General features: G+C 63.9%; 1 protein-coding gene across 3 annotated transcripts in view; it reads left to right on the top strand.

The window, feature by feature from the left end:
• Positions 1-17,128, top strand: part of KIF1C (kinesin family member 1C) — a 20,641-nt gene extending 3,513 nt beyond the window's left edge. For 2 of the 3 annotated variants that reach the window (XM_078437889.2, XM_078437890.2), the window contains 18 exons: positions 349-414; positions 797-975; positions 1,063-1,174; positions 1,300-1,377; positions 1,514-1,579; positions 1,663-1,738; positions 2,199-2,277; positions 2,429-2,574; positions 3,498-3,667; positions 3,851-3,930; positions 4,043-4,118; positions 8,260-8,339; positions 9,197-9,291; positions 12,427-12,510; positions 12,827-13,013; positions 13,119-13,191; positions 13,885-14,496; positions 15,892-17,128. In XM_078437889.2, the coding sequence (XP_078294015.1) occupies positions 349-414; positions 797-975; positions 1,063-1,174; positions 1,300-1,377; positions 1,514-1,579; positions 1,663-1,738; positions 2,199-2,277; positions 2,429-2,574; positions 3,498-3,667; positions 3,851-3,930; positions 4,043-4,118; positions 8,260-8,339; positions 9,197-9,291; positions 12,427-12,510; positions 12,827-13,013; positions 13,119-13,191; positions 13,885-14,496; positions 15,892-16,569 (2,937 nt within the window). In that variant the 3' untranslated portion in view covers positions 16,570-17,128. The remainder of the gene's footprint in view (positions 1-348; positions 415-796; positions 976-1,062; positions 1,175-1,299; positions 1,378-1,513; positions 1,580-1,662; positions 1,739-2,198; positions 2,278-2,428; positions 2,575-3,497; positions 3,668-3,850; positions 3,931-4,042; positions 4,119-8,259; positions 8,340-9,196; positions 9,292-12,426; positions 12,511-12,826; positions 13,014-13,118; positions 13,192-13,884; positions 14,497-15,891) is intronic. The other variant, XM_078437891.2, reaches the window with a different exon arrangement.

Below are 17,128 nucleotides of genomic sequence, written 5' to 3'. Positions count from 1 at the left end.
ATTTACAAGCACAGTTGCCCTGCAGACGTGTGGACTGTAGGCAAAGGGTTGACCGTAGAGACAGCCGGTTGTGGGTAACTGGAAACGGACCGTAATCCTTCCTGACTGTGCAGCACGGGGGCCTTGTTCAGGGGTGTGGTGTTAGGACACCTGCGATGGCTTCCTGGCTCCCTGAATACTACTTTGTGACCCCGGGCAAGCATGAAGCTCTCTGAGGTGGTCTTCCTGTCTGTGAAATGGGAACACCCCCTCCCTCAGGGCTATGGTGAGGGTTAGAGCTGCTTGGGACAGGGCCTGGGGGAGGGGGGGGTGCGCCGTGAACAGCAGCTTCTCTGTGTCCGCTTCCAGCTCTGCGAGGACCTCTTCTCTCGTGTTAATAAGAACCAGAGTGCTCAGCTGTCCTATTCTGTGGAGGTAAGCCTGGGTCTCGGTGGGGCACGGGGAGGGCACGGCGGCCCTGGGCTGGGATAAGATCAAGGGCCGTCTCCGGAGTCAGGCCGCCTAGGGTCCACTCTCGGCTCTCCCCGCCGTTAGCAGTGGCTTCGGGCAAGCGATTTCGTGTCCCGGCCCCTGAGTGTGTTCGCTCCTGCGGTGATAAAGACCGGCCGGCCCCTCCGAGGGCTGCTGGATCGGTGAGCCCGCGTGTGCGGAGCGCTTAGCGCCGAGTCTGGGCATCACGAACGCTCGGGGTCCTCCAGCTGCAGTCGCCCGTGTCACGTCCAGGGGAGCGAAGGGTGAGTCTTGTCGTCGGTATTTTCGCTACCTTTCTCACCTCCTGTGTGTTTCTGTCGCTCAGGTAAGCTACATGGAGATCTACTGTGAGCGGGTACGAGACCTCCTGAACCCCAAGAGTCGGGGCGCTCTGCGGGTCCGGGAGCACCCCATCCTGGGCCCCTACGTGCAGGACCTGTCTAAGTTGGCCGTGACCTCCTACGCGGACATCGCCGACCTCATGGACTGTGGAAATAAGGCTCGGTGAGGCGGGCTGACGAGCGCGGGGAGGGGGAGCCAGCGTCGGGCAGGCGAGAGGCCGATGCGGTGACCGCTCCCTTCCCCACCCAGGACCGTGGCCGCCACCAACATGAACGAGACCAGCAGCCGCTCGCACGCTGTCTTCACCATCGTCTTCACGCAGCGCTGCCACGACCAGCTCACCGGGCTAGACTCCGAGAAGGTGGCCTTCCTGCCTCCCTCGCTGCCCCCCTCCCCGTTCCCTCGCTGGGCGGCACCCAGATCTGCCCACCCCTAGCCCCCTCGGCCCCCTGGCCCCCTTACCTCCGGCCCTCTCTCTGACCCCAGGTCAGTAAGATCAGTTTGGTGGACCTTGCCGGCAGCGAGCGGGCCGACTCCTCGGGGGCCCGGGGCATGCGCCTGAAGGTGAGGGGGCTTCGGAGGGAAGCTTAGGGTCAGTGCTGGGGGCTGCGGGTGGGGGTCTCTGGCAGGGGAGGGGCGGGGGGATGTGGATGGTGTCGGGGACGAGGGCCTCATTCCCACGCTCCTCGTCCCTTTCCAGGAAGGGGCCAACATCAATAAGTCCCTGACCACGCTGGGGAAGGTGATCTCGGCCCTGGCGGATCTGGTAAGAGCTGGGGCTGGGAGAGAAGCGGGTCTGGGACACGGGACAGGGGTGCCCATCCTGACCCCTCCCCCTCCGTCCTCCAGCAGTCCAAGAAGCGGAAGTCGGATTTTATCCCTTACAGGGACTCTGTGCTCACCTGGCTGCTCAAGGAGAACTTGGGTGAGGCCGCCTCTCTCTCTCCGCTGACTCTGCCCCTCCCATCGACCCCTTTGACACGTCTGACGAGTCCCCTTGCCACCCCTAGAATCTCACATCCCCCCCCCACCCCGTTGTCCCCTGACCGTCCCTCCTGCCCGGGAGCATCCTCGGTAGGTTTCCTGATGCTGAGGACCCACAAGCCGGGGGGGCCTCACCGCGGGGCTCCCCGAGACCCCTCCCTGACTGCGGGCTGGCCGCTGGCTCGATCCTCCTCCCACCCGTCTCTGACGGTCGCTGAGATGGCTGGTGTCTCCCCGCCTCTGACCGCCACCGCAGCTAGTGTACAACTCGTAGCTTCACCCTGCCTGGGACAGTGACCCCGCCAGACCCCTGAGGGCACTGAGGCCGCCCTGACCCCGAGACCCGGTCTGACTTCTCTTAGGGCCTAGGCCAACGACGGCTCTGCCCTGTCCCTTTGCAGGTGGGAACTCCCGCACGGCCATGATCGCAGCCCTGAGCCCTGCAGACATCAATTACGAGGAGACCCTCAGCACCCTCAGGTGGGGCTCCGAGGGAGCTCAGGCCGGTGGTTAGGACCCTGCCCGCCAGACAGGCTGACCAGGATTTAACGGTCAGGGAGAGGGAGGGAAGCAGGCTGGGGGGCGCCCCCGTCTGGGCTGCACCCAGCCCTCCCCGCTCCCCTCCCCGCAGGTACGCTGACCGCACCAAGCAGATCCGCTGCAACGCCGTCATCAATGAGGACCCCAACGCCCGGCTGATCCGTGAGCTGCAGGAGGAGGTGGCCCGGCTGCGGGAGCTGCTCCTGGCTCAGGGGCTGTCCGCCTCCGCCCTGGGAGGTAGGGCTCCAGAGGAGGGCGGCTCACGGTCGCCCCTTGGCCCGCTACATCTCTTGGTGGCCTTCGCCCAGGCCCGAGGCCAGAGGGGGGGCCACCGGCCACGAAGCTCTCTGCGCGCGCAGTGGCACGGATATAGATGTGAAGGGGGACGTCGCGTGCCTTCAGGCGTTTCAGGGAGGGACTGATTCCCCAGGGGCGTCAGGATGTGCGGGGCCCTGGAGAGGCCACTGGGACCGCTAAAGCGAGGGAGCAGGAGCAAAGGGCCAGGCCTGCGTCTGTGGTTCAAGCGGTAAAGCGGTTAGGATGGGCCATGGGGGCACCGGCCCTGATCAACCTTACAGAACGTGGGGCTTGGCTGGCCGTGAGCCGCGGCCCAGGTTCTACGGCGTAACGCTCAGCCATACTGTTACCCGATGTGTCCTCGTTGGAGGCTGTGTGATCTGTGCTCCACGTCCAGTCCCGGGGGCTCTCTTGCTGCAGATGGCCAGGGGCTGGGGGCACAGTGAGGAGAGCGGGGTGTCCGTTCTTGGGAAGACGAGAGTCCGGTAGACATGGTGTTTCTTTCCCACGTCTGAATGGTCGCGTTGCAGAAGCGAGAGCTGCACAGGCTCTCTTCTCCCGGAAGGCAGACCTAGACACCAGGGCGCATGTGACGTGAGGCGGGTCGCAGCCACGCTGACCTTCTGACGGTGCAGCTCACCCAATGGTGGGAGGAATTGGCTGCCTTGTTCAGTAGTGCCCCTGGAGGGCCACAAGTAGGGACTGAGTACCCATTTGTCATGGCTGCTGTAGGAGAGCTCCCTGCTTGGCAAAGGTTGACCAGATGACCTGTGCGATCCTTATGGGCTGGTCCTCTGCGAGGCCTTCTCTGAGTCTCTGATCTGTCTTTTCTTAGCCTCCTTTGATCTCTGTCTCCTTCCCAGGTCTAAAGGTGGATGAGGGGAGTTCCGGGGGTGCTCTGCCGGCTGTATCGTCCCCCCCTGCCCCAGCGTCAGCCTCACACCCCCCGGCACACAATGGGGAACTGGAACCGTCATTCTCCCCCAGTGCTGAGCCCCAGATTGGGCCCGAGGAGGCCATGGAGAGGCTCCAGGTGGGAAACTGGAGCTGGCCAGGTTGGCGGGGGTGGGGGGGTGGGGGGGGTAGGGGCAGCAGCCACTGGGGGTCTGGTTCTCCAAAGCCAGAGTTGAGGAAGAGGGAGTCCCAGGAGTAGTGTGGGCCTGTGGTGGGTCCTCGTCCCAGACCTCTCCAACCCGTGCCTGTCCCGTGCCCCCAGGAGACAGAGAAGATCATAGCTGAGCTGAACGAGACCTGGGAGGAGAAGCTACGTAAGACAGAAGCTCTGAGGATGGAGAGGTGCGAGTGGTGGGCTGGCAGCCGGGGCCCCGGGGGGCTGGGGGTGGGAGGGAAGGTCAGGCCCTGCAGGGAAGGGGTGCACGGTCACGGTCACATGTCTCTTTGCCTCCAGAGAAGCATTGCTGGCCGAGATGGGGGTGGCCGTCCGGGAGGACGGCGGAACTGTGGGCGTCTTCTCTCCCAAGAAGGTGAGCGAGGGGTCTGCGGAGGAGGCTCTGCTGGCCGTGGAAGCTCATGGGGTTTGGGAGGTACGAGGCGAGCCCCAACTCGGATCCCTGAGCGTGTCCCTGCGTTGTCTCTGTCCCCACGCCCGCCACCTCCTGTGTGTTGTCAGGCCTCTGTGTGACAGCCTGGGGTGAGGTGCCTTGTTAGGTGCCTGTGGCCGGGGTTCCAGGGTCCCTAGAGGATACCAGGGTCCCTGCCCCTCCGGGGTGTTTTCAAGGGCCGTTTGGAACCTGCGTGTTAACAAACGTAAACCCGCACTGGTACGTGAGTTCACGCAGAGCTTGTTTCTGGATTCGCAAATTGTTCTCAGTAGTTACCCCGGGAACAGGGGAGGAGGTGGGAGGTTGGAGGCTGGTTGGGGTCGCGATGTACTCGCTACGTAATCTTCTGCACGGCCGAATTTTGTGCCCCGTGCGTGTGTTACTGCTTAGAGAGGCACTGAGAGACGCACCGCCAGAGGGTCGCTGGAAGACGAGCCTGTGGGGAAGAGCCAGGAACAGGCAGCGAACCGTAGGACTGGGGTTGCGAACGTGGCAGGAGGCTTAAGGACGCATCGGTGTAGCGGGAGACGCGTGGAGGCGGTGTCCCGGGGAAGGCGGTCTGGCAGGCGGACGCGCAGGTTGGGGGTGGCCGAGGGGCCAGGCTAGCATCAGGCCGAGCGGCACAGCTGGTGTCTGTTGCACGCCTGCCGTGTGGCGGGTGCTCGAGAGGAGGGAGGGAGGAGAGGCCTTCAGTCGTCTCCGGCCAGCATGGCCCAGGGCCCGCCAGTCAGGGCGGGTGCAGGCTGGAGGCCGCCAGGACGCCTGTGCCGGAGTGCACGGTGAAGGGCGTCGTGGAGGCCCGTTCGAGCGAACGGGAACTTCGTTCCTTCCGGGGAGTCAGCCTCGTCTGTCTGGGCCGCGGTCTGAAGTTTGGAGGCTCAGGCCCCGGTCAGGTGTGCCGTGCTCAGAGCCGCCTGGAAGCGGTTCTGGGTTATTGGAAGGAGGCTCCTCCCGATCGATGAGGTCACGGCCGTCCGGGAGACGGAGTCTGGAAGGAGGCAGAGGCGCAACAAGAGGGGAGGGGTTTGCCCGGCCTGGGGCACAGCCGGGGAGTGAGAGAGCCGTGGCGGGGGTGCTGGGGCCTGTCCGGGGCTGGGCACTCAGGGGTCCCTCTGTAGCCTCTCTCTGGGACACAGGACCACAGGTGGCTCTCTGTGTGGTCTACAGCCACACGGGGGTGCTGGGGGCCTGGGACGCTTCCACTGCGGGTGCAGCGTTAGAGAGATAGAGGGGTGCACGTTTCTTTCTTAGAGGGCTTCCGGCTGCGTGGAGATGCCTTCTACTAAGGTCCAGGGACCAGCGGACGGGGTCTTGTTTTCAGTCCTCGTAAGGGGACCACGCACGCAAGGCCCGCCCCGTCCTCCGTTCCTCCCGTGTCATCCAGAGGTGGTCCGTGCACGTACAGGTGTGTGGCACAGTTATGCGCTGTGCACACACACAGCCTGTCTCCGGAACAGCCGCGGTTCCACGCCTGATGCTTCTCGTGTCATAGCGTGTGCGCGCTCTGTTCGTTTTCATGGTGCCAGAATGTTCGCGTGGATGCGGAATCATTGATTTAATCGGCTTCCTGCTGATGGGCGTTGAAGCTGTTTCCTGTTCTTTGACACCACAAGCGGTGTTTCGGTGTGTGGCCTTACGGGAAAGGTTTATCGTTTCCAGAACAAGTTCTTGGAGTGCAGATTTGGAGTCAGACGGTAGCTGTGTAGGATTTCCACGTATTTCTCCGGAGTGCCTTCCGAAGATTATAGCCGGGTCACTTTGTACTCCCCAGGGCAGTGCAAGAGAGCCGAGTCCCCTCACCCTTTTCAGCTTTTGGTCTTTGCTGGTCTCACTGGAGACAAAGGTGTCTCAGGGTACATTTCTGTTGCACTTGCTTTGCGTGGAGAGTCCTCACGTGAACGGGCGTGCGTGTTTCAGAAGGAGGGGTGGCTGGATCTGGGGAAAACGGGTTTGGTGGGGGCGGCTCCAACCTGGGAGTGCCCCCGTGCGGATCGGGTCCTGCGGGAGAAGCCTGTTTGTCTCCGAGAGGGCTTAGAGCCGGAGGGAAGGCCCCCTTTTCCTGGGCTCCCATCGTCAGGCCCAGGGACCTCTGCCATCAGTGATTTTCAAACCTGGCTGGGAGCTTCCGTCACGGGGGCCGAGGGGGTGGGCAGGACCAGACTCTGGGCCCTCCTCCCCAGCCTCGGCCCCAGCGTCTCCTGCTTATCTGCTGGACGTGTTAGGCTTTCAGGTACGGTTTCGTTTGAACAAAGGGTTCCAGGGCTGAACAAAGATTGAAAAGCACTGCCCTAAATCGTGTCCGCTCTCCCGAGGGATGGATCGCTTTCTGCTTCCAGAGCCCATTGGCGTTTGCCATTCCTGGGGCAGGGCTGAGGCTGCATCGAGGGAGGGCGAGAGCATCCCTGGGGACCAGAGGAGGGTTGCAGCTGTGATGGTTGGGTGCCCAGGTTGGGGCACACACGTGGACACACGTACCCACCGTGGACATCGCAGGGGCGCTCTGTTCAGGGGGCTCCCGGAGAACCATGGCCGGTTCCCCCCACCCTGCACTTTCTTGACTCAGGGCTTTCGTCCTGACCCCTCCTTTCACCTGGAACTCTCTTCCTTCCACCGTCCACGTCCTCCTCGTGCTCAGGGACGAGCTGTCATGCTATCCTTGTAGTTCTTCCTTGGTCCTTCTTGCGAGCCCCTCCCTGAGGTGGTGGCACTCAGCTCCCTGGGGACAGAGGGGCCAATGAATGAGTGACCTGAGGGAGGGTGTGGAAAGGTCAGAGACCACTGTAGGACATCTGTTTCTCACTTGTGGTGTTTTCTTGCCAGTGACTCTGATGGCCCTACTAATGACAGCAGCGGCTGGTGGGGACTTGTCCCTGAGTCCCCAGCACTCTGCCAGGGTCTTGCACATAGAAAGCTCGCAGTAGATCCTTGTAGAACTCGGGCAGAGCATCTTGTGTTGGGGCAGAAGGCTTAAGGAAGCTTCGTGGAGGAAGTGGCATTTGAGACCGATCTTGAGGGGCAGGAAGTGAATAACTTTGACAGGTAGGGGTGGGGTCGGCAGCAAGGCTGTTCCAGGCAAGGAGACCTGGGAGCAGCCCAGGAGGGTGGCCAGAGGTGCAGGGGACCTGCTTCTGGAAGGGTGTTTGGATAAATAGGCTGGGGCACTGATGAGGAGAGCCAGGGGACCAGCATAAAGTCAGGTGGCCGTGGGCTGCCCACCAGAGTGGCCCGAGTTGTGTGGTGAAGGCAGGAAGCTGGAGACCTGTGCAGAAGGCAGGCCTGGGGCAGGGAGGGCCAAAGGAGGGCAGCAGATGAGAGCCGTCCCTGGGGGTGTGGGGCAGGGCCGTGAGGGGGTGTGGGGGGACCCAGGCCGACTCTCCTGGCTGCCCAGTTACAGCCTAGGGAGGGCGGGGGTGTCGGCAAAGAAACGCCACCCAGAAAAAGTGTTTCTGGGGAAGGACCGGGCTGGGTTTTCCGTGCAGAGCAGCGTAAGAAGCAGCCAGCCGGGCCGGAGGGATGGACTTCGGGGAGGGAGGCCCCGGCTGGCACCTGCCGCAGGGACCCCGGCCCCAGCGAAGCGGGAGTCTGTCTGAGAATCGGCTGTGTTGGTTTCACCCGCTTTTGAATCGAGCTGACGCTTTCCGTTCTTTGGTTGTAAGAGTCGCCCGTGTTCCTAAGACACGCGAGCTGGAAGGCACATGGGGAGCCCGACCCCTCACCCCGTGCCCGCTTGTGCTCTCCAGAAGGGGCAGGATACGTTTTGAAGGAAGAAATGAGGCGGGGACGGGGCGTGCAGGGAAGGCAGAGGCGGGGCAGGTGATTCCCCAGGTTTCTGCCGGGGGGGACGGTCGGGTGGGCCGTGGGAGGTGGGAGGGGTACACGGGTGGGCACCTGGGCCCCTTGTGTGTGTGGAGAGGTGGCTCGCGGTGTCCTGCGGTGACCTGTACCTGGGGGTCGGGCGGCTGGGGGAGCTCCCCGAGTGGGGGAGCGGCCTGCGGTGCTGGAACCCGGGGGGACGTTGCCGAAGCTCCCTCCCGCTCCCCTGACCGCTCCCCTTCTCCCTCAGACCCCCCACCTGGTGAACCTGAACGAAGACCCTCTAATGTCCGAATGTCTGCTGTACCACATCAAGGACGGCATCACCAGGTAGCATTCGCCCCGCAGTCTCTGGGGCCGCCTCTCCTTTTGGGGTGTGGCTGCAGACAGATGGCCACGCTGATGACTCCCTTCCCTGGTGACCTTCCTGGAGACACCCCAGGTCTCAGGACAGCTACCTGCACGGCCCAGGTCGCCCTCCAGGCTTCCCGAGAAGGTGTGAGCCTGGTTGCCCAGCGGCCGTGCCCTGCACCCACCACTTCGGGACGGGGACGGGCCTCGTTTGTGGGGATAGATCCCGATTTACTGGGGCACAAGGGGGGGCGGAAAGCTCCGATTGCCACCTTCTGAGCCCCTGGTGGTGTTTGTTACCTTGGCCTCCCCTGGTGCACCCTGCCTCGCAAAGGGAGACGGGAAGCACGGCTTCGTGTTGCCGAGAGTGCCCACGCGGCAGGGGGTTCGCGGGCGGCTCTGACCAAGCCCTGGGGCTCGGGGCCTCGGAGGTCACCTCCTGCAGTCAGAGGGGTGAGGATGTCCCCTCCCCCAACATAAGCATTACGGCTGATGATCGTGGGTAGGAAGTGAGCCCTCGGGCGACCAGCCCCGGGGACGGGTGGGAGGCCCGTGCTGAGGGTGCCCGCCACACTTCCGGCTCCCTTCCCCCTTGCCACGTGACCCGTGGGTAGGACCCGGGCTTTGGAATCAGGCAGGTCCCGTCTCGATCCCAGCGTCCCCCCGGGCAGGCTGTATGACCTTGGGCAGGTGGCTTTATCTTTCTGAGCCTCGGCCTCCTTCTCCGTGAACCGGGAATGACCGCTTGGCTCACTGAGATGGGCGAGCTTGTGTTCGGAGGGGATGTGGCGGACGTCTGGCACGCGCTCACAAGACGTTGGCCGTTGCCTCCCCAGGGTGGGCCAGGTGGACGTGGACATCAAGCTGACCGGGCAGTTCATCCGGGAGCAGCACTGTGTGTTCCGGAGCATCCCGCAGCCAGACGGAGAAGGTAACGGCTGAGGGACGAGAGCTCTGTGGCCTGGGTCGGGTCCCCACGCTGGGACTGTGGCCGTGTAAGAGGGGACGTGTCCGTCCTCGGAGCGGCTTCAAGCTCAGGTTAAGCGCTGGGAGAGCGTCCGGGGCCCGGCCGTGTGCACCCGCCCTGGGACCAAGGTCTGCTGCGGCAGGCGGGAGCGGCGGGGTCCCCACTGCAGACACACGACGCTGAAGCGTGCCGGGGGTGGGGGCAGTGAGGTTCTGCTGAAGATGACATCTTGCCCTCATCCCTGGTCTTGTAGCCTCAGAGAGCACTCTGGTTGTTTCTTACGGAAAGCTGTGTCAGTCTCGGTGGGGTCTCTGAGTTCACGTCCTGCTTCTGTCCAGCTGTGACGGTAGAGGTTTCTGGGAGTTCGCTGGCCCACGTGCCCCTCTGGTTGCAAAACTTCCAGACTTTTAGCCCTAATTCAGCCGTAGCAGCGAAAGCTTTGAGGACTCACAAAAGCTGAGGGTGAAGGTAGCAGCCCGTCTGATATTGCGACAGAACGGTACTTGTGCGTTTCCGGGTGTGTTTTGAGGTCGCCGTTTTGTTCTGGTCCGGTCTTTATTTTTTTTTAATGTTTTATATTATTTTTTGAGACAGGGCATGAGCAGGGGAGGGGCAGAGAGAGAGAGAGAGAGAGAGAGAGAGAGAGAGAGAGAAACAGAATCCAAAGCAGGCTCCAGGCTCTGAGCTGTTGGCACAGAGCCCGACGCGGGGCTCGAACCCACGAACCGCAAAATCATGACCTGAGCCGAAGTCGGACGCTCAACCGACTGCGCCACCTAGGCAGGACCACCCCGTCTCTGGTCCAGTCATTTTTTTAAAAGGAATAGTTTGGGTTTACGTGGGCCCGAGTGAAGTCGAGCCCTGGGACTCGGGTAGGGTAGGAGGCAGGGTGCCGTCCACCCGAGCACTCGCGGAGCCTGGAGCCTGGAGCGGTGCGCTGTGCCTCAGGCTCTGAAGGAGGGGCAGGGAGTTGGGGCGCGCACGCTTTTTAAATAAGAAAAGACGCCGCCCTGTGGCTTACAGCTCAGGTTGGACACCTGCCTGGCGGGCCGCACTCTGGTTCAGGGTCTGCAGGTTAATGCAGCGGTTCTGGTCTCATTCAAGTCCTCAGTGGCAGCAGGTGCTTCCGGCGTTGGCGGGCCGCAAGCTGTCGAATCAGTTCAGCCCGATGACTTACGGCCGAGTTCCTGTTCTGTGGTCGCCTCAAGCCACGTGCTAGGTCACGACCAAACCGTACAAGGCCCGCGGAGCGAGCCCAGCCTTGGGAGCTCAGAGCACGTTTGGGAAGGTGACGGGCAGGCAGGGGGCGGTTGGTTACATAGCAGTGAAAGCAGCCGATGATCCTGTGCCCCAAAGGGTGGGGTCTGTGAAGGTTCAGTCCGATCCGGTCTCTGTTCTTGTGGCGGACTTGGGACTTGAGCAGACAGGCGGAGGGGCGGTGGGCAGCCCAGCCAGAGCCGTGGACGTGGAAGAGCGTTTATCGCTGACCATCCAGCTTGTGCTGTTGCGTTGTCTCACGCAGATCACGAGTGAGGGACCTGAGGCTCTCGGGGGTCAGGGGACTTGCCCAAGACCACGCAGCTAGAAGCTGGCGGAGCTGGATTGGGACACTGCTTGGCGGGCTCCAGGGCTGTGCTCTGAGCTCCGCCTGGGTACGGGCGGCTGTGCGTCCGGGAGAAGGCTGGAGCAAAGTCGTCTGCTCGGCCGGCCCCACTGCCCTCCACAATGCCCGTCTCTCCAGCTTTAGATTCTCTGCTCATTGACTTGTCCGACTTACCAGCTGGAAGTGAGCTCTGGGAGAGCGGGGACATGGTGGTTCTTTCTAACGTTCATTTACTTATTTTGAGAGAGACCGCGCATGCTCATGGGGGTCAGAGAGAGGGAGAGAGAGAATCATCCCAAGCAGGCTGAGCGGAGTTTGGTCTCACAGACCGCGAGATCATGACCTGAGCCGAGATCAGCGGTTGGACGCTCAGCTGATTGAACCACCAGGCGCCTAGGGATTTGGGTTTTTATCTCCAGTGTATTTCTAAGACCTAAAATAGCGCCGGGCATATAGTGGGGGTGCAAAGCACTCACGGAACGAACGAACGAACGAACGAATGAAGTTGGGGCATGGTGGGAAAGGGTAGGGAGAGACTGGTCCCCATTACAGCCACCCCACCCTCTCTGCCACATCCTTCTCTTTCCCGCTGTCACTACCTCCGCTGCCCCGGAGCTGAGTTCCCTGCCTGCTTTCTTCTCCCGCGGCGTCGGGAGCCCCCTCTGCCTTATGTCACTGTTCGCTCTGCTTCCCTTGTCACTGTTGGTGTAAGAACTCAGCTCCATGTAGCACTTTGTTTTTCTGTCCCTCAACCATCCCGTAAGGGAGGACTTGATCATCCCAGTTTATAGAAGCCGCAGAAGTCAGGCGATCTGCTCAGCATCCCTCAGTGAAGGCGTTGCAGAGCCTTTGGGACACCAGGGTCCCTCGGTGCCAGCGAGGCGCCAGTCCTCGAGGGCAGGAAGCTGCCTCATGCTCGGTGTCCCAGCGAGCAGCAGGCTCCGTGGCTTGTACGGAGGACCGAGGAGCACCCTGACACATGTTGGAGTCCAGTCGGCTCTGTCTTGTCACGTGGATACCGTGCTCTGCGGGCTGTGGCCCGAGAAGAGTAGTCAGGCGGCAGTTTGCGAAGCACATCAGACGGCAGCGGGCTGGGGGCCTGCGGGAGGGGTCCAGGCTTGGCGCGGGATGGCGTTCGTTGGAAAGGAAGGAGTGGGCATCGGGAAGGCAGAAGTGACAGCCTGCCCGGACGCGAAGGACAAAGCACTCTGAGAATTACTGTCTTGCTGAGCCACTGCTGGGGAGGTTGGAGGGGGGGCACTAGGGAGCTTCTACAGAGGCTTCTGGAATTGTAGCTGGGGCTCTAACCCTCCTTCTGCTCTTCCTTTCCTGTGCTGCCTGCCACCAGAGGGGCCGTGGCACCCCCGACAGGTACTGGAGGGCGGGCCTGGGGGCGCGTGCATGTCTTTTGGGGGGACTGCAAGATGGGAGTCTGTGAGCATCACCCCCTCCCCCAAGGGCCTAATGCCCCCCACTCCCTCTCTCCCTCTGCTCAGTGGTGGTCACCCTGGAGCCTTGCGAAGGAGCCGAGACCTACGTCAACGGGAGGCTGGTGACCGAGCCCCTGGTGCTGAAGTCAGGTAGAGGAGACCGTGTGCTGCGAGCGCTCCGGGCAGGCTGGGCCAAGAGGGTCCTGGGCAGAGGTTGCCGGGGCAGCACCCGGAAAGAGGAAGGGACTGGGAAGTGAAGAAGAGGGACCCTGCTCCTGGTTTCTCCCATGGCCCTGGGGAAACGGGAAGAGTGCGCATGCTCCTGGGCTCCCTCTGGCTGGCAGGGTGGCCGGAGACCTGGTGGCAGGGCTCCTGGGCTTGTGGGCAAGGCCCGGCTCCCCGTGGGCGCGGGGATGGGTTCGCCGCCGTGGGGAGCGAGCCCACCCTTCTCCGCTCCCGTCTCCAGGGAATAGGATTGTGATGGGCAAGAACCACGTGTTCCGCTTCAATCACCCGGAGCAGGCGCGGCTGGAGCGGGAGCGAGGGGTGCCCCCGCCCCCCGGGCCGCCCTCCGAGCCCGTCGACTGGAACTTCGCCCAGAAGGAGCTGTTGGAGCAGCAGGGCATCGACATCAAGCTGGAGATGGAGAAGAGGTGCGGGGAGGAGTGCTGTCTGGACCGCCCTCCTCCCATTGTCGGGGACCCCACTGCGGTGGCTTCGGAGCCTCATGCTCTTCCCCCCCTGCCCCCCAACCCCAGGCTGCAGGACCTGGAGAATCAGTACCGGAAAGAGAAGGAGGAGGCCGATCTTCTGCTCGAGCAGCAGCGACTGGTGAGGGCCGGCCAGGGCATGGGGGGCAGAGAGGTGGTGAGGGCCGGCCAGGCATGGGGGGCGCACGCACAGAGGGGCACGGGGGGCGGGGGCAGGGAGGTGGTGAGGTGTGTGGAGGGGCATGCAGGGTGCATGCAGAGGGGCACGCGGGGGTGGAGGGAGGGGGCATGTGTGCGTAGAGTGTGCAATGGGGGCCAGTGGGGTGCACTGGGGTGCGGAGGCAGGAGACGGACTGGCGGTGCAATAACACAACTCTGCCTTTGGTTCATGCTGTGTGAGCCAGAGTGGGGAGTGGGCACGGGGTCGGCGCGTGGCCGTGGCATTTAGGAGGAGATGGGACCGAAAGGTGACTCGGGGAGCAAGCTGGGTGCAGGGAATTAGCATCCCTCCCACGTGAGCAGGGCTTCCTGGACTCGACCTTTGTGATTTTCACGCATCCAAGTACTGTTTGTGCTCTGAGACTGTTCTTTAAGCGGGCCTGCCCTTAGCGCGGCCCCGTGTGCGGACCCCCCGTACTCGGCACCGCCGCAGCTCCGCTCGCGGGGCTCTCTGCCCGTCACTGTTCCACGGGCGCGCGGGTTTGCGGGGAGACGCTAGGGTCAGCGGTCCAGACGGGGCGTCTCTGGGGTCGCGGGGACCGGCGGGCCCTGGGGTGTCCTGAGCCCCCTCCCCGTTCTGTGTGTGTGGCCCCAGTACGCGGACTCGGACAGCGGGGACGACTCGGACAAGCGCTCGTGCGAGGAGAGCTGGCGGCTCATCTCGTCCCTGCGAGAGCAGCTGCCCCCGACCACCGTGCAGACCATCGTGAGGCGCTGCGGCCTGCCCAGCAGCGGCAAGCGCCGGGCCCCGCGGAGGGTGTACCAGATCCCCCAGCGGCGGCGGCTGCAGGGCAAGGACCCGCGCTGGGCCACCATGGCCGATCTGAAGATGCAGGCGGTGAAGGAGATCTGCTACGAGGTGGCCCTGGCCGACTTCCGCCACGGCCGCGCCGAGATCGAGGCCCTGGCCGCCCTGAAGATGCGGGAGCTGTGCCGCACGTACGGCAAGCCCGAGGGCCCCGGGGACGCCTGGAGGGCCGTGGCCCGCGACGTCTGGGACACGGTGGGCGAGGAGGAAGGCGGCGGCGGTGGCGGCGGCGGCGAGGAGGGGGCCCGCGGGGCGGAGGTGGAGGACCTCCGCGCCCACATCGACAAGCTGACGGGGATCCTGCAGGAGGTGAAATTGCAGAACAGCAGCAAAGACCGGGAGCTGCAGGCCCTGAGGGACCGCATGCTGCGCATGGAGAGGGTCATTCCCCTGGCGCAGGTGCGAAGGGGAGGCCGTTCGGGTCCTCCCAACACCCCTTCCCCCAGCAGCGCCAGCCCCCCACTAGAGGGCCCCCCTTCCTGCCCCTCCTGGCGCATTCCACGGCGCTAACGGAAAATGCAGATTGCTGCCCCCCCCCCCCCCCCCCCCCCGTCTTTGCTGGTGACTCCGCATTTGTAATGAGTCCCCGGATGTTTCAGCAGCTCCCCACACCCCCCTCCCCCATTTGGTCCTGACCGCAGCCCCGCCAGTGGCCAGTGGCGGTGGGATCACCGGCCCGCTTCTGCTGGCTTTGGCCCAACGAGTTAATCTGTGTCTTCCGTGGGCCAGCCTTCGCGCTGGGCACCCGGGTTACTGGCCGCAGACACGCTGTGCTCTTCCTGCTTGCCCTCTGGGGGCGCAGGACAGGCAGGCAGCCCTCGGCCGGCCGGGGGTTATTGGCGGCTTACCGCCCCCACCCGCCCTGCACGTCCAGCCCCAGCAGCTGCTCCTTGACCTTGCTGCGCACCTACCGCCTGGAGGCCGTTGCGCCTGGAGCGCCTTCCGCTCACCTCCTTCAGGCGTTTACTTCGGCGATAGCCGATAGCCTCCCGGTGGATGGGTCCCTGCCGTGGCCACCTTCACCCTGGCCCCATCCCCTGCCTGGCTCTGCTCTTTATCCCGGTATACGTGTTTTGATAAAGCACGTCACTGAATACATCTCATATGCTTTTATGTAATGTACCCGACGTATATCAATATAAATATTCTACTTTTAAAAAGTTAACTTGAGGGAGAGAGCACGAGCAAGCGGCGGAGGGGCACAGGGCGAGAAGAGAGAAGCCTAAGCAGGTTCCGTGCTCAGCGGCGGAACCTGGGCTCGAGCCCACAACCCTGGGATCATGACCTGAGTGGAAATCAAGAGTCAGATGTTCAGCTGAGCCATCCAGGCGCCCCTAAACATGCTCTTCTATTTAACTTCTTATTGAAGCATAACCTATGTACCATTCCACGGTTTTTCTCATGGATGGATCAGCTGTCTCTCTCCCTTAGATGATGGCAGGTATCACTGACCTTGTATTCCCAGGGCACAGAAGGTATCGGCAGGACTTACCCAGTGCCCACCGGGCGCGGGGCATGGCTCTATTCACCCCGCGGTGGACTCGCTGAACTCTTACAGCCGCCCCCGCGGTGGGTGCCGTTACTGAAGGGCTCTTGCACAGGAGGGGCCTGGGTGCGGAGGCAGGGACAGAAGTGGCAGGCCAGGAAGGGTCTTAGGTCACTCGTCCCCCACCCCCACACAGGCCTGTGCCCTTAAGCCACTGTCCCGGCCCCCCCTGTCTCCACGCTCCTCTGGGGCCCCCCTGAAGTCTGTGCTCACCGCCCTTCTACCCTCTGCCCCTCTCTTCCTCCCAGGACCACGAGGATGAGAACGAAGAGGCCGGGGAGGCCGCCTGGGCGGCGCCGCCGGCGTCAGAGGCGGTGGAGGAGGAGGCCCCCGGCGAGCGCGCGGCCCCGGCGCGGCCCCCCTCGCCGCCCCTGTCCAGCTGGGAGCGGGTGTCGCGGCTCATGGAGGAGGACCCCGCGTTCCGCCGCGGCCGCCTTCGCTGGCTCAAGCAGGAGCAGTTGCGGCTGCAGGGACTGCAGGGCGCGGGCGGCCGGGGCGGGGGGCTGCGCAGGCCCCCCGCCCGCTTCGTGCCCCCTCACGACTGCAAGCTGCGCTTCCCTTTCAAGAGCAACCCGCAGCACCGGGAGTCCTGGCCGGGGGCCGGGGAGGCCGCCCCCGCACCCCAAGCTCCCGAGGAGGTGGCGCCCCCTCCGGCCGCCCCCGCGCGCCGGCCCCCCAGTCCCCGGAGGTCCCACCGGCCCCGCAGGAACTCCCTGGACGGAGGCGGCCGCTCCCGGGGAGGGGGCTCCGCGCAGCCCGAACCCCAGCACTTCCAGCCTAAGAAGCACAACTATTACCCCCAGCAGCCCCAGCCGTACCCCGCGCAGCGGCCCCCGGGGCCCCGCTACCCCCCGTACACCACTCCCCCGCGGATGAGGCGGCAGCGCTCGGCCCCCGACCTCAAGGAGAGCGGGGCGGCCGTGTGAGCGCCCCGACGGCCGGGGCCGGAGCAGAGCAGATGCCGGAGCCGCCGCTTTCCCGGGAGCCCCGGGCAGGGAGGCGACAGGTGGGCGAGAAGGTCCGAGTAGGTGATGGACGGCGTGGCAGAGGCTGGGCCGGAGGCCGCAGGAAGGAAGCGCGCACGGAGTTGCCGGGAGCAAACCAAAGTGAAGGAAGAGAGGGTGGGGGCTGCCTCGGGGCGCCCCTTGCAGAGGGGGGGGGTCCCACAAATGCTGCTAGGGGTGGGGTGGGGGTAGGGGTGCCGCGTAGCCAGTGTTTGACTTTCTTTTCAAGTGGGGACACGGGGGGGGGGGGGGGGGGAGGGGAGGACCCAGGGTGAGGCGAGTTCTCTTCCCTGCCCCGACTGTCTGTCTGTCTGTCTGTCTGTGGTGGGCTTCTGTTTCCAGGGAGGTGAGGTGTGGCCGACCGGAAGTCATTCCCCTCCCCTTCCGGGCCTCCTGCTATATTTGGGGGCCCTGTCTGGATTCTGGTTTGGCTGGGGTCCCACGAGGGTGTGGGACCCTTCAATAAAGGATAGCAAACAGA

The sequence above is a fragment of the Panthera onca genome, chromosome E1 (genome assembly GCF_046562875.1).
Source record: "Panthera onca isolate mPanOnc1 chromosome E1, mPanOnc1 haplotype 2, whole genome shotgun sequence".
Lineage (NCBI taxonomy): Eukaryota > Metazoa > Chordata > Mammalia > Carnivora > Felidae > Panthera > Panthera onca.
This window is presented reverse-complemented; position numbering and strand designations above follow the sequence as displayed.